Consider the following 25,030-nt stretch of genomic DNA (forward strand, 5'->3'; position numbering starts at 1 on the left):
CCTCCTAACTTCCATACTTCCACAGGAATATTATCTGCTTCTACAGACTTTCCTAAAGATTGACTATATATCACAGTTTTTATCTAATCTCCTCTTAACTATTAGCTGTTGAGCCTTATCTACCTCTAACCTTGGCATAATGTGTTATTTCCATATTTCACTGCTGTATACAAATTTTCATAATATTTCTGAAATATCTCTAATACTTCTAAAGTATCTCTGGTTATTTTTCTTGTTACAGGCTCCTCAAGTCTGGTGACAGCCCCTTTCTACTTTGTTACCCAAGTTGTCGTACTAAAAATTTTTGCACTCTGGTGTTACGAAAAAAAAAAGTTGCTCAACAGTAATTTTCCAGAACTCGTACATATTACAGACACTCATTTTCTCTTTACCACTCTGTATTTGTGCCTTTTGTTCTGTAAGACTCCCCTTATTCTGCAATATTAAAACTTTTGTCAGCCCTTCTAAGTAACTACAATTACTTCTTAACCATGTCTCTTCCTTTACTTCTGCCCTGTTTTTGAACTCCACTTTCAGTTTATCCCACTCACTAGCTATAACTTCTGAAGATACTAATACCTTCCCTAATAATTCTTGAATAATTTCTACCAGCCATTCCTTAAATTTCCACTCTTTTTAACAGGTAGATTGGAAAGCGCTAGTGCCTGGCTTTTACTACATTACTCTGCATTTTTAATCTTGGTTTTTACCTATGCATGATCTGAAATAGTTATTGGATGTGTGTCAAAGTTTTCAATCAAATGTATGTTCTTGTGAAACATATTTCCTATCTAGTCTAGCCCAGTTACTGTACACCTAGGAGAATATATATATTTTGTCAGAGTTCCTACTACTGAATTCACACCTTCCATACAAAATATCTTCCTAAAATTTCTTTAGCAATTTGCCCTCTGTTGTTGTACTGCCCTTCTATGTCCCTCTGATATAATCTCACTACTGAAAAAAAAAGTTCAACTCCCCACCTATAATACTATCCCCTGCTGAAAGTTGATTTTCTCACCCCAAAATTTAAGTTCCATAACAGCAGTTTTTGGTGGAATATAAATATATAAAAACCAAATGAAGGTGTGTTGGTGCTCAACAGACCAAAACCGCAGAACAAATGCACCAAAAGGACCATGGAAAACTCATTTCAATGAATAAAAGCAAATAAAAGCAAAATAAAACATTAGGGGTGAAGTTCAGTTTGTTCTGATGAAGTAAATTCATTGATGAAAGCGCTTAACATGAAATAATGTATTTGGACTGTATACTGGTCTTTTATTTGCTTTTAATTAAAAGGAGTTTTCCATGGTCCTTTAGGTGCATTTCTTCTGTGGAATATAAATATATGCCAGCATAATCTTCCTTCCTTACCAACAGCCCCTTACTACAACAAGTTTACACCATTGTCTTTTCCCCCCTCTTCTATCACTACCAGAGTTCCTCTAGTAAATAGTAGAATTACTCCCCTTTTCCTTTCTCCCTAATATTCTTGCTGAATATCCATCCCGAAACCTTTGTCAAACTCACATGCTCATTTATTTCCAAATACATCTCCTGCAGCATTACTAGCTGTACTCTGCATTTAATAAAAATCAATACTCTTTCCTCTTTGCCTATACCTATAAGGCCATTTACATTCCAAAATAACATGGGTAGCATAGCCATTATGATGCAAAGCTACTGTTCTCACTACCTGTACATGTCAGTTTTTTGTATGTGTATTTCCAACTTGTGTTACATGCACTCACTATTTGGCAGACTGATCTTTTATATGGTTCACATTACAGCCTGTGTTCCCACTTGCACCAGTTTCTATTGATTCTTTTACTTCTTGTCTCCTTGCAGAGATGAAAAACAGTTTGCATGCTTTCAGAAAACATCTCATTTTAGCCCTTAAGAAAAAGAGCACTGGCAACTTTTGAATAAAACTAAATTATGCACTATTCCATTAAATGCATTAAAGTATTAAGGCTGCTGGGGAGGCTCTTATTCACTTCCCATAATTTCAAAAGTACAGTTGTGTACACTTAACATAAATGTAGATGTTAGAGTGTATTCACTGTTGCTGTCATCACATTTGAGTTATCTGCTTGCAGCAGCCCTCAGGTCGGCCCGATTAAAAAAGTCTTGGGTCCTGCATCGGTTGCTCTCTCTTCATCCAAGACGTCAGGTCGTCAGGGGTACAAAACATACAGCCGACGCCATTACATCAGTCTTTTCCTGCCCAAGGTATCAGGTGCCCCACAATGGGAAGCAATTAAATATATAAAAATACAGGGTTATACCTCCAACAATAAAGGAAATGCACCAAAAAGCTTTTAAGCATAGTAAAGGAGAGTAGAGGTATATCCAAAAGACGACAGGGGGCTGGAGGGAGGGTAACCAGGACTGCAACAGTGAATACACTAGAACATATACATTTATGGTAAGTGTACACAACTGTACTATGTTCATGTTTCAGTGTTGCAGTCATCATATTTGGGTAGATTCCCAAAGCAAAGGATGGGATGAGGAATTTAGATAGTATTAGGACCAGCTATAAGGCCCTGCAAGACTGCAGTTGCAAAGCCAGCTCTGGATTTAGAGAAAACTGGCAGGTGGTAATGCTTAGTGAAAGTATGTACAGAACTCCATGTAGCAGCTTCTAGGATGTCCCTGGTAGAGATGCCTCTGAGAAAGGCTGTAGAGGTAGATGCAGCCCTGGTTGAGTGGGGTCTGATCCCCTGTGGGATAGGTTTTCCATGGTACTTGTAGCAGAAATAAATGAAATGGCCTATCCATTTGGAAATTGTTTGCTTTGAAATAGCCTTCCCCTCTGCCCCTGCAGCAAATGCCACCAGCAGTTGTTCAGATTTCCTTTGAGGTTTAGTCCTGTCCAAGTAGAATCAAAGTTGTCTGTGCACATCTAAGGAGTGCAGTATCTGTTCTTTGTTCTGTGGATTAGAAAAGAAAGTTGGCAAATGAATGGACTGATTAAGGGCCATACTGGATACCACCTTGGGCATGAAGGAGGGATTGGTCCTGAGGGACACCCTGTCCGCATGAAAGATGATGAAAGGCTTAAGTGCCATAAGGGCTTGTAATACAGATACCCTTCTTGCTGAAGTGATTGCTAAAAGGAAAGCGGTTTTCCAAGAAAGGAATTTTAAGTCTGCAGTAGCAGCTGGCCCGAAAGGAGGAAGAGTGAGTTTTTCCAATATAAAGTTAAGGTCCCAGGCTAGAGTTGGAGCTCTCCTGGGTGGTCTTAAATTTTTGCCCCTCTGAGGAACTGCTTGAGCAGTGGATGACAGAAGAGGGGAGGTTCTGTGTTATAATGAGCTGAAATGGCTGAGGCATGAATTTTGATGGAGGAGAAAGACAGGCCCTTGGGAAGCATTTCAGTTAAGTATTGTAAAATCTGAGGTAAATTGGGCACTGCTGTGTTCATCCCTTGAGACTGGTTCCAGGCACAGAATCTTTTCCATTTTTCAGCATAAGATTTTCTAGTACTAGGCCTCCTCGTCTCTAAAATGATATCACTGGTTTACTGAGGGATGGTAAAGGAGAGATTAGGTAATTAGCCAGGCTGCAAGGTTCAGTGTTTGAAGCTGAGGGTGCAGAATCTGGTTCTCCTGCTGAGACAATAGGGTAGGAGTCTGCGGCAGGTGCCATGGGGCCAACATGACACACTGCGCAAGAGGGGGTACCAGTGTTGGCGTGGCCAGTCTGGTGCAATCAAAATCATCCTTGGTTTGTCTTGTTTGATCTTTAGTAGTACTTTGGAGAGCAGAGGCAAAGGAGGAAAGGCATAAACTGATAGGTTTTTCTAGCTGAAGGACAGAGCATCCACTTTCCAAACCTGTTTTTGGGGAGTCATTGTGCAAAATTTGTCCTATTGATAGTTCTGGGGGGAGGCAAACAGGTCTATATCTAGGCTCCCCTATTTGCTTGTCAACAAGTTGAAAATCCTTGGTTCCAGTTTCCACTCGTGTGGGTCCATGAGGTCTCTGCTTAGTTCATCTGCCAGTGTATTTAGTTTTCCTGGCAGGAATTGAGATTGTAGATGCACTTGGTAGCTCAGGGCTGTGTTCCACAATGCCATGGCTAGTCTGCAGAGGGGATAAGAATGTGTACCCCCCCCTGCTTTGTTTATGTACCACAAAGTACAGTTTTGTACCTACCATAAATGTAGATGTCCGATAGGTATGCATCTGCAGTCCTAACATATGGGTTGTCCTGCCTCAGGCAGCCCTTCGGTCGGCTGGATTCCAAAGTCTGGGTCTGGCCTCGGCTGATGTCGCACTTCACCCGACGTCATAGCTGCTGGGGTATAAAGGCATCAGCCGACACCATTTTCCTCAGTGTTTCTTGCCCCAGATGCCAGGTGCCCTCTAGGAAGGCTAAATTTGGATAAATGCAAATAATTCCAAACAGTATAAAGCAAAATATATATATACATATATACATACAAACAAATACACCATAATAGATTCCCCCAGCTAGCTAAAAGAGGGGTAAGTACCCTAGGAATACCACAGAGGGGAAGGAGGGTGGGTAATCCTGACTGCAGATGCATACCTATCGGACATCTACATTTATGGTAGGTACAAAACTGTACTATGTCCTTCAAGGATGCATCTGCAGTCCTAACATATGGGTAGAATATCATAGCCAAACTGGGGGAGGAGGCACTAAGATAAAGATGGTGTAGTTAAGATCCCTTGCAAAACAGCAGTTGCAAAACCTGCTCGGGATCTGGAGTATAAAGGAAGATTATAATGCTTGGCAAATGTATGCACGGAGCTCCAAGTAGCAGCTTCTAAAATGTCTTTGGTAGCCACTCCTCGTAGGAAAGCTGTAGTGGTGGCTGTAGCTCTTGTGGAGTGAGGCCTGATATTTTCGGGAGTTGTCTTTCCATGAAAAGAGTAGCAAAATCTAATGCAATTTCCTATCCATTTTGAGATTGTCTGTTTTGAAATTGCTTTTCCTTGCACTCCTGTTGCATATGCTACCAGAAGCTGGTCAGTTTTCTGTTGGTCTTAGTTCTGTCCAGATAGTAGCGTAATTGTCTGTGCACATCCAAGGTATGTAGCAGTCTTTCCCCCCTGTTCTGTGGGTTGGGGAAGAATGTAGGTAAATGAATCGCTTGGTTCAATGATACCCTGGAGACCACTTTTGGCATAAAAGTAGGATTAGTTCTCAGAGACACTCTATCCTGATGGAAGATAAGGAAAGGCTGTACTGCCATTAATGCCTGTAACTCAGATACCCTTCTTGCTGAAGTGATTGCTAGCAGGAAAGCAGTTTTCCAAGATAAGAACTGTAAGTCTGCTGTTGCTGCTGGTTCAAAAGGGGGAAGTGTTAATTTTTTCCAACACAAAGTTGAGATCCCATGTAGGTAAAGGTGGTTTCCTTGGAGGCTTAACATTTTTGATTCCTCTCAAGAACTGCCTGAGTAGAGGATGAGAGAAGACAGGAGGATCCATGTTGTACTCTGCTGAAATTGCTGATGCATGAATCATAATGGAGGAGTAGGACAGGCCATTGTGGAACAGTTCTGCTAAGTATTCCAGGATGTGTGCTATGTTTGCCAATGAGACATTTTCTCCCTTTGCTGCACTCCAAATGAGGTATCTTTCCAATTTGGCTGAATAAGTTTTCCTTGTGGAGGGTCTGCGTGCCTCCAGGATAATGTCCTTAACCCTCTGAGATGAATCTGGTTTATTTTGTTTTATGCAATATTCCAAGCAGCTAGCTGCAGTGTTTTCAAGTTTGGATGCAGGGTCTTGTAGTTGTTCTGTGTTAGAAGTAAGGGACATAGAGGTAGAGGCCATGAGTGTGTCCGAGACATGCTTCTCAGTAGCGGGTACCAATGTTGCCTTGGCCAGTCTGGAGCTATCAGGATTACCTTTGGCTGTTCCTCTCTGATCTTCAGTAGGACTTTGTACATCAAAGGAAGAGGTGGAAATGCATATGCTGTCAGGTTTTTCCAGCTGAAGGAAAGGGAGTCCACCCTCCAGGCAAGTGGGTGGTATGCTCTTGAGCAGAATTTCTTCAATTGGTGGTTGTGTGGGGAGGCGAACAGGTCTATCTCTGGCATTCCCCATTTCTTTGTTATGGTTTTGAAGATATCTGGATGCAGCATCCATTCGTGAGCATCCGTGGTAGTTCTGCTTAAGGTGTCCGCTAGTGAATTTTCTTTTCCTGGTACAAATCTGGCCTGTAGTTGAATGTTGAGATTCAGGGCCAAATTCCACAGGTCCATTGCCATCCGGCATAGAGTATATGAGTGTGTACCTGCCTGTTTGTTGATTTACCACATGACTGTGGTATTGTCCGTCCTTATCAGCAGGTGACCTTGTTGGAGGAATGGTCTGAATGCCTGGATTGCATGTTTCACTGCCAGCATCTCCTTTAGATTTATGTGTAGATTCAGCTGGTCTTGGGTCCATAGGCCTTGTATACACTTGTCCTCCATGTGTGCCCCCCAGCCTAGGTCTGAGGCGTCCGTGGTGATGGTCTGGCTTGGATGTGGTTTGTGGAAAGGCAATCCTCTGTTCATCTGACAGGCCTGAGCCCACCACAGGAATTCTTTTTTCAGGCATGGAATTATTGGAATCTGGGCTTCTAGACTGTGCTTGTGTTGAGACCATACATTCCTTAGGTACCATTGCAACTTTCTCATATGCAGCCTGGCATGCGGGATCAATATTATGCAGGATGCCATGTAACCCAGGGCTTGCAGGACTTTCCTTGCAGTAAGCTGAGTTTGTGTTGTTAATGTCATGAAATAGACTGGTAGCTGCTTTTGTTTTTCTTCTGTGAGAAAAGCCATCTGAGTTGTATCCAGTTCTGCACCCAAAAATGTTATCCTTTGGGATGGTACTAGCCTTGACTTTTGAATGTTGACTGTGTACCCCAAGGCTTGCAACAGTTGTATGACATTTGCCAAATCTTTTGTTAATTTTGTCTTGTTGTCCGCTTGTATTAGGCAGTCGTCCAGGTATGGGTAAATTTGAATTCCCTGAAGCCTGCAATGAGCAATTACTGATGCCAGGCATTTCGTGAATACTCTGGGCGCAGTAGATAAGCCAAAGGGCAATGCTGAGAATTGATAATGCTCTGATCCTGCAAGAAATCTGAGGTGTCTTGTGCAGTCTGGTCGTATAGGGACGTGCAGGTATGCCTCCTTGAGATCTAGAGTCACCAGCCAAGACTCCTTGCCCAGCATGGGAAGAAGTTGCTGGAGGGTCAGCATTTTGAATTTGGAACAATGATGTATGTGCTCAGTGCAGACAAGTCGAGAATAGGTCTCCACTGATTTTCTTTTCTTGGTACAAGGAATAGTCTGGAGTAAAATTCTTGGCCTTGTTCCATAGGTGGTACCTTTTCTATAGCTCTCATCCTTAGTAAGTTGTTGATTTGTTTTTGAGCCTCTGTTTTTTGGCTTGGTGGAAGGTTTGGCATTCCTCTCTTTTTTGGTAGAGTGTGGAAGTGAAACCTGTAGCCCTTGTCTATTGTTTGTAAAGTCCATTTGTCTCCTGTAATGCAATGCCAGTTGCCGGAAAATAAGGCTAGCTTTCCGCCCAAGGGTGCTTCCAGTTGTTCCCTGGTAGGCGGAACCAGAGCAAAGTCATTGTGTCTGTCCTGTGGAAGTGGTTGTAGTTGCAGCTGTGGCAGCACTTCTCTGGTTGGCAGGTTGCCACTGACGTCCCCTGTAGGCACCCCTAGATTGACCTCTGCCTCTTGGGCGTCTATTTCTGCCTTTCTGTGCTCTGGAGGTGTCTGGAAAGGACCAATTCTTTGAAGGCCAATTTCTGCTGAACCTCGGAGGTTGGACCTGTAAGAAATCCTTGACTGTTTGGACAGATTTAGCTTTTTCTTCCACTTTCTTTAGAACCTCCTGTGCAGGGGAGCCAAACAAAGTTTGTTTCTCCATAGGAGCATCTAGGAGTTTTGACTTAACATGGTCTGGTAAGGATTGCTCTTTTAACCAGGCATGCCTTCGAATCACTGCTCCAGTCATAGCTGATCTAAAGGAAGCCTCCAGTGCATCATAGCCACATTTTAAGAAATGATTACTGACCTGCTGAGAGTTATGTACCAAATCCTGAAGGGACTTGCGGTCTATAGGTTCAGGAGAGGACAGTTTTGTTTATTTAGCTGGTCTAACAAAAATTCCTGGTACTGAATCATGTGAAATTGACAGTTTAAGACCCTGGCCGAAAGAGTAGCAGATGTATAAACCTTTTTACCCCATCTCTCTAATGCTCTAGATTCCCTTTCAGAGGGAAGAGGGTTTTTGGCAGAGGCAGCTGCCACACCTTTAGGGCCCTGTGAAATGGTTTCTGGGTCTGCAACATGAGCCTTATACAAGTGGTAGTGTGTGTCCTGGACCCTGTAATATCTGTCAGGCTTGGCAGGGGCCGGAGGAAGAGAATCAGGGGCAGTACTGGCATCATTATATGCATCATCAACAACTGATAGTACTGGAGGAATGGCTAAAGGCCTATGCTGTGGTAAGTGTAAAAAAGTCCTTAGCCTTTTCCTTGAATCTGAAAAATCCTGGCCCTGCCATTGGAAGTGTTCCCTCAGAGTGTAGGGTTTCCCCAAAAGAAAATTCTTCAGGAGGAGAAGCAGAAGGAATGGAGTCTTCTGCATCAGAATCCTCATAAGGAGAATATGAGCCTTCCTGATGGTCTGAAATATCTGAGTCATCCGAGGAATAGTCTGTAGAGACAGGTTCAGGGGGGTTCAGTCCTAGGCCTCTTATCTGGAGGAGGTTGAGAGGCCCTGTCTGGGTGAGGTTGGGATCCCCTGATCAAAGAAATAAGATCCTCAGCCAGGCTGAGTATCTGGGAACTAGAGGTAGGCCTGTGTGCAGGAGCTTTTGTAGGTAAGGCCTTAGAAGATTTAGCTGCTTTAGCCCTGGAAAAGGCCTTGATAGACATAGAAGCAGGGGGTCTGGCAGCCCCACGTGCAGGGGTAGAAATGTCTAAAGGAATAGTGTCTGACAAATCCTGGGTGCCTGCTTCTGTAGCAGTAATTTCAGTAGCAGATTCAGCCATGCTCTGTGAGGCCTCGGTTATCGGAGGCATGCTTTCGGCCGAAGGAAGAACCGAGAACTCTGTTTCAGCCGAAACCGAGACACTCGCGGTTGGCCTAACCGTGGTTTCAGCCGAAACCACGGACCGCGAGTGTCGGTCCGTTTCCTTGCACTTTTAGCTAATTGTGTAGTCGGAGTCTCCGACGGCATTTTATATGCAAAAGCGGGACCAAAAAACTCCTCTGCAAACTCCGACCGACGTCTAAGCGTCCGTCGGTTGAAGGAAGCACAGGCTAGACAAGCTGATACGTCGTGGTCTGGGCCTAAGCAAGGAAGGCAGTAAGAGTGGAAATCCTTATGAGGTATTTGTTTCCCACAAGTTAAACAATTATTTACTTTGTCTGACATCGGCTGAGGCAAGAAAGAGTCCCCAACGGGGTACTTAGCTTTTTAGAAGTCTTCGGTAGTAGAAATCTCTGGATCTGACCGACCGGCACTTGCGAACAGCTTCTGCTTCGGGCACCGCGCGGCAAGAAAGACTGAGGAAAATGGCGTCGGCTGATGCCTTTATACCCCAGCAGCTATGACGTCGGGTGAAGTGCGACATCAGCCGAGGCCAGACCCAGACTTTGGAATCCGGCCGACCGAAGGGCTGCCTGAGGCAGGACAACCCATATGTTAGGACTGCAGATGCATCCTTGAAGGACATCAGTGGTGGTGTCCGTCTTAACCATTAATTGTCCTGGAAGAATGTGGTTCTTGAAGGCTGTCAGAGCATTCTGTACAGCTAACATTTATTTTTGATTGATATGCAGGTGCATTTGACTTGGGTTCCATTTGCCTTAAATGCACTTCCCTAACAGGTGAGCCCCCATGTATAGTCTGATGAGTCTGTTAGGGTTTGGGCGGCAGGGGGTAGTGTGAATGGTAGTCCCTTGTTTTGGTGGCAGGCCTCTGCCCACCAAAGGAACTCTAGACACAGGCAAGGTATGATAGGAATCATCGTTTCTAGATCCTGAGAATGTTGACACCATAGGCTTTTTAGATACCATTGTAGTTTCCTCATATGCATTCTTGCATATGGAATTAGAAGAATGCAGGTGGCCATGAACCCCAAGGCTTGTAGTATTTGCCTTGCAGACAGCAGGGTTTTTGTGGCCACTTGTTTGAAGTAGGTTGTCAAATGAATTTGTTTCTCTGACGTGAGAAAAGCCATCTGGGAAGTTGTATTCAAGCTTGCTCCCAGGAATATAATTTGTTGACAGGGTACCAGGTGTGATTTCTTTTTGTTTATGGTGTACTCCAGACAAGTTAGCACCCTTTGTACAAAGGCCAGATGATTCAACAGTATGTCCTGGCTTTCTGCCTGAATTAAACAGACAATCGTCCAGGTATGGCTATATTTGAATATTTCTTTGACTGCAAAATGCAATGAATGGAGCTAGGCACTTTGTGAATACCCTGGGCGCAGTAGATAAGCCAAAGGGCAGTGCAAAGAACTGATAGTGCGTGTAGCCTGCTTTGAAGTGTAGGTATCTTCTGCAAGATTCACTGACTGGGATGTGAGGGTATGCTTCCTTTAAATCTAGTGTTGTCAACCAGGAGTCTTTGCCTAGCATAGGGAGCAACTGGTGAAGAGTCAGCATCTTGAATTTTGGAATCACCAAAAAGGTGTTTAGAGTAGACAGGTCCAGGATAGGATGCCATGAATTGACTTTTCTGGGTACCAGAAAAAGTCTTGAGTAGAAACCCTGTCCCTTTTCTTCTTCTGGTACCAACTGAATAGACCCCATGCTTAACAGAGAAAGTACTTGCTTTTGGGCCTCTGCCCACTGATTTGCGGGTAGAACTGGACACCCACTTGGTGTTGGTAACGTGTGGAAGTGAAATTTGTATCCCTGGGACACTATATTTAAAACCCGTTTGTCCTGGGTAATGAGTTCCCAGTTCTTTGCATGAAGAGCAGTCTTTCCCTCCAAAGGGGCAGTCAGTTGATAAGTGCTTGGAAGTTTTAAAAAGTAGTTTTATTATTCCCAGATTTGGAAGTGGAGACCCCTCACTGCTTAGTCTTGTGCGTACCCTGGGACAGAAGCCTGGGAGCTCTACTGGATCTGGGTTTGGACTGAAGTTCTGAAAGAGGCAGGAAAGGACCAATTTTTGGAAGGCCAATGCCAACTAAACCCTGGAAGGTGTACTTGTAAAAAAATCTAACAGTTTGCGTATTTAGCTTTTTCTCCATCTTTTTAAGAACTTCTACCTTGTTGCCAAACAGGCGGTCCTGGTTTAAAGGAGCATCCAGTAATTTAGCTTTAACATGATCTGGCAAGGATTGCTCCTTAAGCAAAGCATGCCTTCTAAGTACAGACCCAGTTACAGCAGCCTTGCAAGATGCCTCTAGTGAATCAAAACCACATTGCAAAGTAAGTTTTCCAACTTGTTCAGCTGAATGCAGTAAATCCTGTAAATCCTTATTTTCAGCAGAATAAGGAATCAACATCATTTTCTGTTTACGCAATCCAATAATATACTGCTGATACTTTAACGTATGAAACTGGCAGTTTAAGGCCCTAATGGCCAAAGTTGCAGAAATGTATACCTTCTTACCCCATCAATCCAGCTCCCTGGAGTCTCTATCAGAGGGGGTAGGACTTTTGGCAGTAGTAGCTTTAATGCCCTTGGGTCCCTGTGAAATGGTCTCAGGATCCGCAGTAGGATTTTTAAAAAGGAACTTGTGAGAGTCCTGGACCCTGTAATATCTATTAGGTTTTCTGGGAGCCGGAGGTAAAGAGTCAGGGGCCAAGCTAGATTCTGAAAAGGCATCATCAACAATGTCTAGTACAGGAGGTATGGCTAAAGGCCTGTGCTGGGGCAGGAGTAAGAAATCCCTAAACCTCTTTTTAGAATCAGAGAAATCCTGACTTTCCCAACAAAAATGCTCCCTGAGAGTATGCAAGGTTTCATCAAAAGAGAAATCCTCTGGGGGGGGGGGGAGCAGAGGGAATAGAGTCCTCAGCATCACAATCCTCATAGGTAGATAAGGGTAAATCCTGGTCATCAGAGGAAACAAAAAATTCAGAATCCTGGTCAGAAGTATCATAAGCAAACTCAGTCCTAGGTCTCTTGGAGGGGGAAGGCTGGCTTCCCCTGATTAAAGTAATAAGGTCTTCAGACATTCTTGTTTCTTAGGCATAGAGGCCTGACCATGCGGTCTGGGCGTCAGTGTTTTAGGCATGGTTTGAGTTTTAGGCCTTGAAGAAGAAGATGGCTTCTGTTTAACATGCAAGTCAGTAGGCCTGAATACACCCTCATAAGCCGGTGCCTGCACAGCGGCTCCGGACCCATCCAAGGTACAGACATCCGCAGGTTCCACAGTCGAAGCATCTCGTGGCATACCAGACTCCGAATGGGTCTCAGTAGAGGCCTGCGAATCTGAAGTAGCAGGTATCAGGGGCTGTGAAAGTGCCTCGAGTACCGGCGAACTGGGAACTGGCTTACGAGAATCATTGTCAGCAGCTTTGGACCTAGGCGGCCTGTCTCTGTCTATCTTTGCATTTTTTTTTGGAATGTCGGTAGTTGGATGGCTTACCAAAGACATATCAGGATAATTGAACCGAGCACCAAAATATTTAGAAGCGAAAATATACCAATGACAGATAGTTCGTGGTTTAAATAAGGCATAAAACAGACAGTGAGGTACGCCGTGGTCAGGGCCTAGGCAAGGAATACAGTACAAATGAAAATCTTTATGAGGTATTTGCTTTCCACAAGTAATGCAATTATTTACTTTTACTGACATCGGTTTAGAGCAAGAAAAAGTTTCCCCAACGGGGTACTTGGCTTTCAGTTGAAGACTTTGGTTCTGAAACTCGAAAACAAATATTTTGAGAGTCGGACGACCGGCACTTGCGAACTGCTTCTGCTTCGGGCACCGCACGGCAAGAAAGACTGGTGTAATGCCATCGGCTGGATGTTTTGTAGCCCTGAAGTCACGGAAGAAGAGACAGCAACCGACGCAGGACCTAAGACTTTGTTAATTGGGCCGACTGAGTGCTGCTGCAAGCAGATAACCCAAATGTGATGTCTGCAACAGTGAAAGACGAAGAACATCTATGTTTTCACTGAAATGCTTGCCATTCATTGTACCTTTAAATTTTGCATTTTCTCCAGCAAGGAATGCTCAAAACTCTTAAGATTAACTGCTTGCACGTACAGACAAACAGTCTCCATGTAAAAAGTCAGCAATTAATCTGTTAATTTCACTCAGAACTGAATGCAAAAAGTACAGTTGTGTACACTTACCATAAATGTAGATGTTCAAGTGTATTCACTGTTGCAGTCATTACATTTGGGTAATCCTGCTGGCAGGTTGCCCTCAGTCGGCCTGAATTCCAACGTCTTGGGTCCTGCGTCGGCTGCTGTCACCCCTTCCATGACGTTAGGGGTATAAAAGCAGCAGCAGACGCCATTTTCTTCAGTTTTTCTTCCCCCAGATGTCAGGTGCCCCCATATATATATATATATATATATATATATATATATATATATATATATATATAGATATAGATATATATATATATATATATAAAAATACATGCACCAATAAAAAATGTTTCCTTCATCTACAAGCAAATACGCCACATAGGTTGTATAAATCAGAGAAGGAAAGAAAAGTTCCAGCAGAAAAAAGGGGGATGGGGGGTGGGTAACCTGGACTGCAACAGTGAATACACTCGACCATCTACATTTATGGTAAGTGTACATAACTGTACTATGTTCTTCGTGTTTCACTGTTGCAGTCATTACATTTGGGTAGAGTCCCAAAGCTATGGTTGGGAGGCTGGAGCTAAACAGCATTAGGAGCAGCTATGAGGCCCTGCAGAACTGCAGTGGCAAAACCTGCCCTGGATTTAGAGTAGAGTGGCAGATGATAGTGCTTTGTGAAGGTGTGCACTGAACTCCAAGTAGCAGCCTCTAAAATGTCTTTGGTTGGTACTCCCCTGAGAAAGGCTGCTGAAGTGGCTGCAGCTCTGGTTGAATGTGGCCTAATGCCCTTAGGCGCTGGCTTGCCATGGTGCAAATTGCAGAAATGAATGCAGTGGCGTATCCACTTTCAAATAGTCTGCTTTGAGATAGCCTTTCCTTGTGATCCTGCAGCATATGCCACTAGTAATTGCTCTGTCTTCCTGAAAACTTTGGTTCTGTCCAAGTAGAATCTAAGCTGTCTGTGCACGTCCAAAGAATGCAGAATTCTCTCCCCCTTGTTCTGTGGATTTGGATAAAACGTTGGCAGATGAATAGTTTGGTTAAGAGCCACACTCGACACCACCTTAGGCATAAATGTTGGGTTTGTCCTCAGAGAGACCCTGTCTGGATAAAAAATGCTAAAAGGTTCCACAGCCATGAGTGCCTGTAGCTCTGAAACTCGTCTTGCAGAAGTTATTGCCAGGAGCAGAGCTGTTTGCGAAGATAAAAACTTCACATCAGCAGTAGCAGCTGGCTCAAAAGGAGGCAGGGTGAGTTTTTCAAAGACAAAGTTGAAGTCCCATGCAGGTATTGGTGATCTCCTTGGAGGCCTTAAATTTTTAGCTCCTCTGAGGTACTGCTTTAATAAAGGATGAGAAAAGATTGGTGGCTCTATATTGTAATGAGCCGAAATGGCAGAGGCATGAATTTTAATTGATGAAAAAGATAGGCCTTTGTCCAGCATCTCAGTTAAGTATTGCAAAATCTGAGGAATATCTGGTACAGCTGTATCAGTTCCTTGTGCCTGGTTCCAAGCACAGAATCTCTTCCATTTTCCAGCATAAGATTTTCTAGTGCTAGGTCTTCTGGCTTCCAAAATGACATCCATCACAGCTTTACTGAGAGGTGTGTTTTGTATGACTACATTATCTGCCATGCTGCCAGGTTTAAAGTACCGAGTTGGCTGTGCAGGATCTGATTGTTTTGTTGGGACAGTAGATGAGATATTTGAGGTAAGGTCCAAGCTGGGCATTGAGACAAGTTCCTTAGGACTGGATACCAGTACTGGCGGGGCCAGTCTGGGGCAATCAGTATCATCTTTGGCTTCTCCTGTCTGACCTTTAGGAGTACCTTGGGGAGGAGAGGAAGTGGAGGAAGGGCATATATTGATAGGGGGTCCACATTCCATGCTTGTCTGCGATAAGTCCTTGTGCAGAATCATTTTAGTTGGTAGTTGTGAGGGGAGGCAAATAGATCTATGCCCGGCGTCCCCATTTCCTTTTTATCATGCTGAAGACTTGTGGATCCAGCTGCCACTCGTGGGGATCCATGAGGTTTCTGCTTAGTCTGCCAGAGTGTTTTCCTTTCCTGGCAGGAATTGTGCCTGCAGATGTACTTGGCAAGTCAATGCTGTGTCCCACAAAGTCATGGCTAGTCTTCAAAAGGGGGTAAGAATGTGTGCCCCCCTGCTTGTTTATATACCACATGACCGTGGTGTTGTCTGTCTTTATCAGTAGTTGTCCCGGATGAAGTAGGTCCTTGAAGGCTGTCAGGGCATTTTGAACGGCTAGCATCTCTTTTTGATTGATATGTAGATGCATTTGGTTTGAGAACCATGTGCCCTAAATGCATCTTCCTGCCATGTGGGCCCCCCAGGCATAATCTGATGCATCCATTGTTAGTGTCTGCCTAGCTGGGGGTAATGTGAATGGCTGTCCCTTGTTCTGGTGACAAGCCTTCGCCCACCAATGGAACTCCTGCTGCAGGCAGGGAATGAGAGTAATCATTGTTTCCAGGCTGTGGCAATGTTGAGTCCAAACACTTTTTAGGTACCATTGAAGCTTCCTCATATGCAGTCTTGAATATGGAATTAGTAGGATGCCATGAAGCCCAAAGCCTGCAGAATTTTTCTTGCAGATAACTGGGCCTTTGTTGCAAACATTTTGAAACAGGTGGTCAGTTGCCTTTGTTTGTCTGGCGTGAGATAAGCCATCTGGGCAGTTGTATTTAAGCTTGCACCCAGGAATATTATCTCTTGAGAGGGTACTAGTTTTGATTTATTTTCATTGACTGTGTACCCTAGGCATGTTAGAAGTCTTTTCACAAATGCCAGATGCTGTAGAAGAATGCCCTTGTTCTCTGCTTGAATTAAGACAGTTGTCCAAGTAAGGATATATTTGCATTTCTCTGTCTGCAGAATGCAATTACTGGTGCCAGCCACTTTGTAAAGACCCTGGGTGCAGTAGATAAGCCAAAGGGCAGTGCAGAGAATTGGTAATGCATTGAGCCAACCTTGAATCTGAGGTATCGTCTGCATGACTGTCTGACTGGGACATGCAGGTATGCCTCCTTTAGGTCTAAAGTCACAAGCCAAACATTCTTGCCTACCATGGGCAGAAGCTGCTGCAAAGTCAACATTTTGAATTTTGGCATATCCAAGAATGTGTTCAGAATAGATAGGTCCAGTATTGGTCTCCAGGTCTTGTCCTTTCTGGGTACCAAGAACAGTCGAGTAAAATCCATGTCCCTGCTCTTGCTCTGGTACTTGTTGAATGCCCCCATGTCCATGAGGGATGAGACTTGTTTTTGCGCCTCTGCCCATTAATTTTTTGGCAGATCTGGCAGGGTATGGAAATGGAACTTGTAGTCTTGTGACACTATATTTAGAACCCACTTGTCATGGGTTATAATGTGCCAATTTTGAGAAAAAAGTGCTAATTTTCCCCCTAAGGGTGCTGCCAGGAGATAAGTGCTTGGTGCAGGCAGGGGGAAGTCATTGGGACTGTTTCCTGTATGGTTGTGATTTGTCTTCTCCAACTTTGGAGGTAGAAGCACCCCATTGCTTTGACCTGTATGAACCTGGAGTCTGGGATCTGCCTCTAGGGCGTCTGGATCTGCCCCTTTGAGGTCTGTCTGACACAGGAAAGGACCAATTCTTTGTAGGCCAGTGCCTACTAAACCTAGGTGGCTGTACTTGTAAAAAATCTTTGACAGTTTGCATAGATTTAGCTTTGTCCTCCATTTTCTTTAACACCTCTTCTGCCTTAACACCAAACAAAGTATCATGCTGTAAAGGTGCATCTAATAATTTAACTTTGACATAATCAGGAAGATTTTGTTCCTTTAACCAAGCATGCCTCCTAATTACAGAACGCATAACTGCAGCCCTGCAGGAGATCTCCAAAGAACGAAAACCACATTGCAAAGTATGCTTTCCAACTTGTTCAGCTGCATGCAATAAATCCTGCATTTCCTTGTTTTCTGCACATTCAGAGTTTAACAACATTTTCTGTTTAAGCAATGCCATGACATGTTGCTGATATTTGAGCATATGAAACTGACAGTTTAAGGCCCTTATAGCCAAGGTAGCAGATGTGTAAACTTTTTTCCCATCTACCCAGTGCCCTAAAATCTCTGTCAGAGGGGGTAGGGTTTTTTGCAACGGAAGCCATAACTCCTTTGGGACCCTGTGGAATAGTTTCTGGGTCTGCACAGGGTTTTTAAAAAGAAATCTATGAGCATCAGGAACCCTGTAATATCAGTCAGGCTTAACAGGAACTGGAGGTAAGGAGTCAGGGGTCAGTCTAGACTCCGAAAACACATCATCTACAATGTCTAACACAGGTGGAATGACTAGAGGCCTGTGTTGAGGTAGTAAAAGGAAATCCCTGAGCCTCTTTTTAGATTCTGAAAAATCTTGACTCTCCCAGTGGAAATGCTCCCTCATGGTATGCAAGATTTCCCCAAAAGAATAGTTCTCTGGAGGAGAAGCTGAAGGTATAGATTCTTCAGCATCAGAATCCTCATGGGGGGGGGGGGGGGAGAATATTCCTGATCAGAAGAGGAATCAGAAGAAATAGAAACCTGATCTGAAGATTCATAGTCAGTCTCTTGTCTAGGCCTCTTATCAGGAGGGGGATGGGAACCCCTGATCAAGGTAATCAAGTCTTTGGCCATCTTGAGCATCTGTTTTTTGGGCATATAGGCCTGTCCACGTGGCTCTTGAGTTTGTTTTTTTGCTTTAGAAGGTGCTTTAGTCTTTGACTCTGAAGCTGAAGTCGGTTTAATGTAAAGATGCTTAGGTGTGAATACACTCTCAGAAGCCAGTGCCTGCTCAGCGGCTCCAGACCCATCTGAGGGAATAGTGTCCGAGGCTCCAATACCTTGAGTTTCCAGCGGCATAGCAGACTCCACGTGGGAGTCGGTAGCGGCCTGCGACTCTAAAGTAGCGGGTATCAGGGGCTGCGAAAGCACCTCACTGAGAACCGGCGACTGGCTTAGGAGAAGCTTCGTCGTAGGTTTTGGGCCTCGGTTGTTTATCTCTCTCCTTTTCTTTGCGTTTTTTGTGAACTCCGGTAGTTGGATGGCTATCCGACAACATTTCTGGATAATTAAACCAGCGTCCAAAATAGTTTAAAGCAAAATCATACCGACGCTTAATAGTGCGTTGGTTAAATCTAGCACAAAACTGACAACCAGAAACGTTATCAGGGCCTAGGCAAGGAATACAGTAAGAATGAAAGTCCTTATGAGGTATTTGCTTTCCACAAGATATACAATTATTAACTTTTTCGGACATCGGTCTGGAGCAAGAAAAATGTTTCCCCAATGGGGTACTTAGCTTTATTGAAGACTTCGGGTCTGAAATTCTAACATGAAAATCTCAGGAGTCGGCCGACCAGCACTTGCAAACTGCTTCTGCTTCGGGCACCGCGCGGCAAGAAAGACTGAAGAAAATGGCGTCGGCTACTTCTTTTACACCCCTGACGACCTGATGTCAGGGAAGGGGCGACAGCTGCCGATGCAGGACCCAAGACTTTGGGATTCAGGCCAACTGAGGGCAACCTGCCAGCAGGATTACCCAAATGTAATGACTGCAATAGTGAAACACGAAGAACATCTGCCTTCAACAGCAGACTTCTGGACTCCCACTGAACGCTTGCTAACAGGAAGAAAAAAATCTTTGCACATATAAGAAGCAGGCATTTTTCATAGCTTTAATCACTTAGTCTTATTTTTCAAAACTACTTGCTTAAAAAAACAATGGTTTACAGCTTAAGCCAAGGGTGTTAGTCTAGCCATTCACCCTTGAACAAATGAGAAACTATCTTAATTATACATAAACTACAATCAGTACACTTTAACATCCCACTCCAGCAACCCAAGATCACAGCATATTAACATTAAACATGCATTTGTCCAGCATTTCTTTTGTTCTACTGTAAAGCCTATATTTCTTACAACCAAGGAAAATACTTGCTTAATAACATTAACATACACAACAGTCACTGAAGAGACCCCCCCCCCCTTTAAAATATCAGACTGCACACTACACAAAACTGCTTTACTATGTATATGTTCATCACTACATATGTTTTATACAATTACTAATAACAAAAACTCTTATTTACAGTTACCTTTTTTCCCTTTTATTCTCCTTCAAAACATTAAGGATAAAGTGGGGTATATGCTTTACAGTCAGAAGGGGAAGGATTAGAATTAAAATGATTGTCAGCAGCTGGATTAATTAAAACTATAGCTGCTGGGTGAGGTCTGGGAGGGGGCATAAAATCAAGGAAGTTTGTTAAATCTATATGCCTTTTTAGGTGCACCAGGTTGGCGGCCGGGGACAAACAGGCTGTAAAACACATCTGCCAATGCTGCCAACACTGGGGAGATTAATATTTTGTGAATTCCAACTGTAACAAATCTATCTTCTGAGAGACTGATAAAGCCAAGTTTTCTCCCACCAAAAATACTGGCACATTTTGTAAAAAGTCTCAGAAAGAGAATCCTCACATGGACATTCAAACACCATGTGTTACTCTGAGTCTGAATCAGATATCTGAGACGACAAACCTGCATTTGTCCTATCACATTCTTCTACAGATTCAGTTTCTTAAATCTCTTCAGGAAAAGAGGAATCCTTTTTTCTTTTACCAGAAACTACCTTATAAGGATTGGTAGCCTGTAAAATACCCAGAGCCTGACACAAAAAGAAAAATACTCCTGTCCAGTGGAGCTAGTGCAAGAAAAGATAAATGTTTACTTTTCTTTCTCTTTTTGACAGGAAAATAGGGGTAAATATGTTTATTTGTTGGCAGTAACAGCTTCACCAAGGTTTAGCACAACTTTCAGGCTATAAAGGGGCACCATCCTGGTCTCCTTCCCCAAGACCAACAGTGTCTCTCCCTTTCCCACTGAAGGGACCTCAACAGTTACAGAGGATATAGCTGACCCCTGGTCCATAGTGGTTGTATGGGAAAACACAGGGATTTGGGGAAAATGATGAGCAAGAGGAATCAGCTTTGATCAGAGCAAACACCTGCAGCTGAGGTAAACTGCTAGTCTGCTGTAGTGGTCAGGGCTGCTTAGTTAGCTTTCTTCTTGCAGCAGGAAGGACTATCCATGGGACAGGTAATTTAGACCATGGTCACGCCAAAATACTGCTCCTTTCCTGGTGAAGTCAAGCAGCACAAGCTGGTAAAAATAAGTCTAAGTATTTTCCCAATCAAAACACAGTGAAAAGGCAATTCAATACACTTTGCCAGCACCCAAAAGTAAAATAAATACAGTTTCTCCATAGAAAAATGTAGATTTAAACAGGTTTTAACAACCTTTAAACTGACAAGAATAAAAATGCACTCCTACTTAAAAATACAGTAAAGTTGTGTGACAGTCATCAAAACAAATCCTAGTTTAAAAATGATTTCCTTAACAGGAATGTTACTTTAAACAATAAAACATTAAATATGGATGTTTCCCCAAAGGAAACTTAACTGCCCAGCAATGGAACAGCACAAACTGATTACCAATCCTCAAAAACCCACAGAGGAGCACTCTCTTCACTGGCAGGAAAGCAATAAAGGGCTTAATGCCCAAACCTGCCTTTTAATTAGCTCAGCTCAAGCTAATGGTTTGGGCAAGTGGAAGGTGCCCTAAAGCTTTGGAAGTTGGCCAGATGTTATACCTTTAGGAGGATGCAACCAATTTTGCATAGGCTACTGCAGCAGTGATCAGTATGATGATCAATAGGAAAAAGTAAGAGAAAAAGAAAGCAGTAGGTTAATGAATATGCAAATACACAATCTATGGAACTCTGGAATAAATAATGCACCCAGTAAAAGGAAAGAATGGTATGAAACAATCAGTAATAATTATTGTAGTGAACCCTTGGCACAGCCAGACAGGGATACAAGGAAGCTAATACAGAAAGGTTTGAAAATACATATAAATGAGCAGATTTTTATACTGACTAATGCTGAACAGACTGCCTGTTAAAGGGCAACTGAAGTACAAAAGGCAAGACAAAAGGTTATGTAAAAGCAGGATAAGAATGAAAACTTAGCAGCTGTCTGAATTACGTAAAAATAAAACCTAAAAGGTTGCACTCTACCTGTGGAAGCTGGCCTTCTGGAACTCCATCTCGGTAGAAGATGATTCTTGTTGGCTTGAAGCGTGTTGACTTATAAAACTGGATAAGAAGCTCTCGTACCATGTAGGAGAGATCTTCAATTATCTCCTGGCGTGGACGCTGCACACGTACTGTTGCACAATAGCGGCTTGGGTGGGCATCCATACTACCTACAACCTAAAATAAAGCATTTTCACAAAGCTTAAAAGCTAGTATATGGGCCTGTAACAATACACAACAGCAAGTTGCTAAACAAATATCAACATTACCAGCAGTCTACCTTCCTAGATTTAAAATAGAAAATATTTGTATTCAATCCAGAGTTTACACAACTGACATTTAAAATCCTAAGAAATGTCCAGTTCAAAAAAGTTACATACTTTGTGTCTTTCGGCTTTTCCCGGTTAGGGGTCGCCACAGCGGAACTCCGGTCTGCTAATGATTGGTAGTGGATTTTTACGCACTGGGTTACCAGCCCTGACGCACAACCTTCAACCCCATTCACGTATGCCTCCACACAGAAGACGCTCTAGCTGAGAATCGAATGGGAAAACGTCTTGCTACGAGGCGACAACGCTACCGCAGTACTGATCTGATTCTAATGTAGGATTCCAACTAAACTTCCATTGACCCAGCTTCAGAACTGGAATGCTCTGAGGAAAACTGAAAACAAACAACTTATGTGACGAGAAATTCTGGGGAAGTAAGGGCCAAAATGTCCTGCATTTGCTGTCCTGGGTGAAGGACTCAGGCAATATGAAAGTAAACTTGCACAAGATCTTACCAGAACAGTAGATGTACTTTTCACTGTTGCAGGATTCTTAACATAAGCAATCTCCTGCCAAGGATAGCTCAACATCTGGCCAGTATACCACAGCCTTTGGAATTTATAGACGGCACACTTATACTCCCCTGCACAAGGTGTAGGGCATAAAGGTGACGTACGAATGTACATACCTCAGAACTGAAAAGCCCCACGAGGAACAGAATATCCCTAGGGACCAAGAGCAACATGTGCATCCAGAAGGAGGAAAAAAGAAAAGAATCTCTGGCCTGAGATTCAAGAAGAACAGAAAAGGGCAGAAGGGGAGGATGGCGGGAGCAAATACTGCAACAGTGAAAGGAAGGACATCTACTGTTATTGTAAGATTTTAAACAACTCTACTATGTCCTTCCATACCCACTGTTAAAGTACTCAACATAAGGGAGAGTACAATTGTTCAAGAGGAAACTGGGGAGGGAGAAGGCGCAGAGGAGCCCTCTAAAAACCCATGCAGGATAGCTCTGGCAAAGCCAGCTCTTTCCCTGCAAACAACATCCAGCTTGAAATGCTTAGTGAAGGTATGGACAGCCAAGTCCAAGTAGCAGCCTCAAGGAAGGAATTAGCATTCAATCCTTGAAAAAGGCACCAGAGGAGGAAAAAGCTCTAGTTGAATGAGCCTTTACAGAGGTAGAAAGACCATTTACCATGAATGGAAGAACAAAGAGAAATGGCCTTGGAGATCCAGGAGGACATGATTTGCTTAGAAACAGCAAAACCCAAAGATCTTCAATGACAGGAAACAAAAAAAACTGCTCAGATTTGCAAATGGCCTTAGTCTCATCTAAATAAAATCTTAGCGGCATATGCAAATCCAAGGTCTGAAGAACCTTCTCACTTCAGATTGTAGAGAAGGAAAAAAGGAGAGCAAGTTAATAAGCTAAGATGCAACTCATTAACCATCTTGGGCATAAAAGGATTAGTACAGAGACACCCTCTTCCTATGAAAAACCAAGAAAGGAGGAACAGTCATAAGAGCCTGGAGTTCAGAGACTCTTTTAGCTGTACTAAAGGCTAAAAGAAAGAGTCTTTCAAGTAGAATGCTGCAAGGAAGCTGAAAATGCAGGCTTGAAAGAAGCCTTAGTCAGATTATCATGCACAAACTTAAGGTCCCAGGAAGGTGGAATGGGCTTCCCTGGAGGCCTGATATGAAGGGCAACTTTAAGAAATTGTTTGACCTCAAAGTTTAAGGCTAGAGGATGAGTCAAAGGCAGATGAAGAGAAATAGCTGAAAGGTGAGCTTTAACTGAAAATTATGCCAACACAGCATGGAGCAAGTCACAAAAATGAGAGAGAACCAAAGAGATTCCCCACTGAACACAGATCCTGGTTACAGGAAGGGCACCAGAAACAACATCTCTTCCATTTGGACAAATGATTTCTTGACCTCCTGCAGAATCCTAAGCACATCCTCAGGAAAGAGGTGGCTAAAAGGGATGAAAATCCTATCACCCAGAGCATCAGCTGAAGAGTGGATAAGCAAGGATGGATCAGAGACCCCTCATCTTGGGTGAGAAGGTCCACCTTGTGAGGTAACTTGTGGTGGTCGTCACTGGCTAAGTGAAGGAGGTGGTACCAATGCTGTCTGGGGCCAAGAGGACCCTCAAATCAGAGGAAGGGGAGGGAAGACATGGAAAACCATGCTCTTAAAAGGAAAAGACAGTGCCATCCACCTTCCAGGCCATAGGGTTTGGGACTCTGGCACAAAAAAGAGGAAGTTGTCTGTTCAGAGGGGAGGCAAAAAGATCTACCTGAGTACCCCCACTGATGGACAATGTCCAGAAAAAAAAGTTATGTACTCACCATAACATTCCATGTTGGTAGTCCTTCTCACCCTTCATTTTTACATATGGGTTCAGAGCCAATCCTTGGCTCCAACTCAGCCAATTTACAAGCTGGAAGACTTCTGGTTGGCTCGTGGCTAAACAGGTATCCCATGGTGCACCAGTACAATCCCCAGATCTTGTTTGCTGCTCACTATAACAACCATAAAAACAACCAATACTAAATGGTCTCCAACCAAAGGGCAACCAAATTATTACTTCCAGATCTTCCAGGATGGGAGCAGGAGGGCGGGTTGGTAAAAATGAAGGGTGAGATGGACTACCAATATGGAACGTTATGGTGAGTACATAACTTCTTTATGTTAGGTAGTCCGATCTCACCTTCATTTTTACATATGGGACAGCGTCCCTAGCGCCTTATTCTTGGGTGGCTCATTGGAAAATACTCTTGAGCACTGTGGAGTCAAAGGATGCTCTATCCCTGGATGCCAAATCCAATTTGTAATGTGTAATAAAAGTGTGAGGAGTAGCCCACGTAGCTGCTGCACAAATATTATCAAGTGGTACCCTGGCTTGAAAGGCTGCAGAGGTAAATAGCGACCTGGTAGAATGAGCCTTGATCCTGTAAGGTAAATGTTTGCCCTCCGAGCTACAGATAAAGGCTATGCAACTGGAAATCCAATTAGATTGTGTCACTTTAGAAACTGGTAAGCCCAATCTAGAGTCAGAAAAGGAAATGAATAACTGATCTGATTTCCTGAAAGCCTTAGTCCGCTGTAGATAAAAACGTAGTTGTCTATGAACGTCTAGCTGATGAAAACGGTACTCAGCTGCATTACAGTGGCTAGGGAAGAAAACTGGGAGTTCTATTGATTGGTTTAAGGTAGCACTAGAACAAACTTTGGGGACAAAGGAGGGATTAGTATGTAATGACACCCTGTCTTTGTGAAAAATCAAATACGATGGCATAACAGACTACGCCTCTAGCTCTGATACCTGTCTAGCTGATGTGATAGCTA

At 43.4% G+C, this 25,030-nt stretch overlaps 1 protein-coding gene across 2 annotated transcripts in view; it reads right to left on the minus strand.

Annotated features, from left to right (window-relative positions):
- LOC122792214 (protein argonaute-1) overlaps nt 1–25,030 on the minus strand; it is a 1,920,205-nt gene that overhangs the window by 535,800 nt on the left and 1,359,375 nt on the right. For both annotated transcript variants that reach the window (XM_044059955.1, XM_044059956.1), the window contains exon 15: nt 21,390–21,584. In XM_044059955.1, coding sequence (XP_043915890.1) covers nt 21,390–21,584 — 195 coding nt within the window. The remainder of the gene's footprint in view (nt 1–21,389; nt 21,585–25,030) is intronic.

Source organism: Protopterus annectens, chromosome 1.part2 (genome assembly GCF_019279795.1).
Source record: "Protopterus annectens isolate FY-2018-M chromosome 1.part2, PAN1.0, whole genome shotgun sequence".
NCBI lineage: Eukaryota > Metazoa > Chordata > Ceratodontiformes > Protopteridae > Protopterus > Protopterus annectens.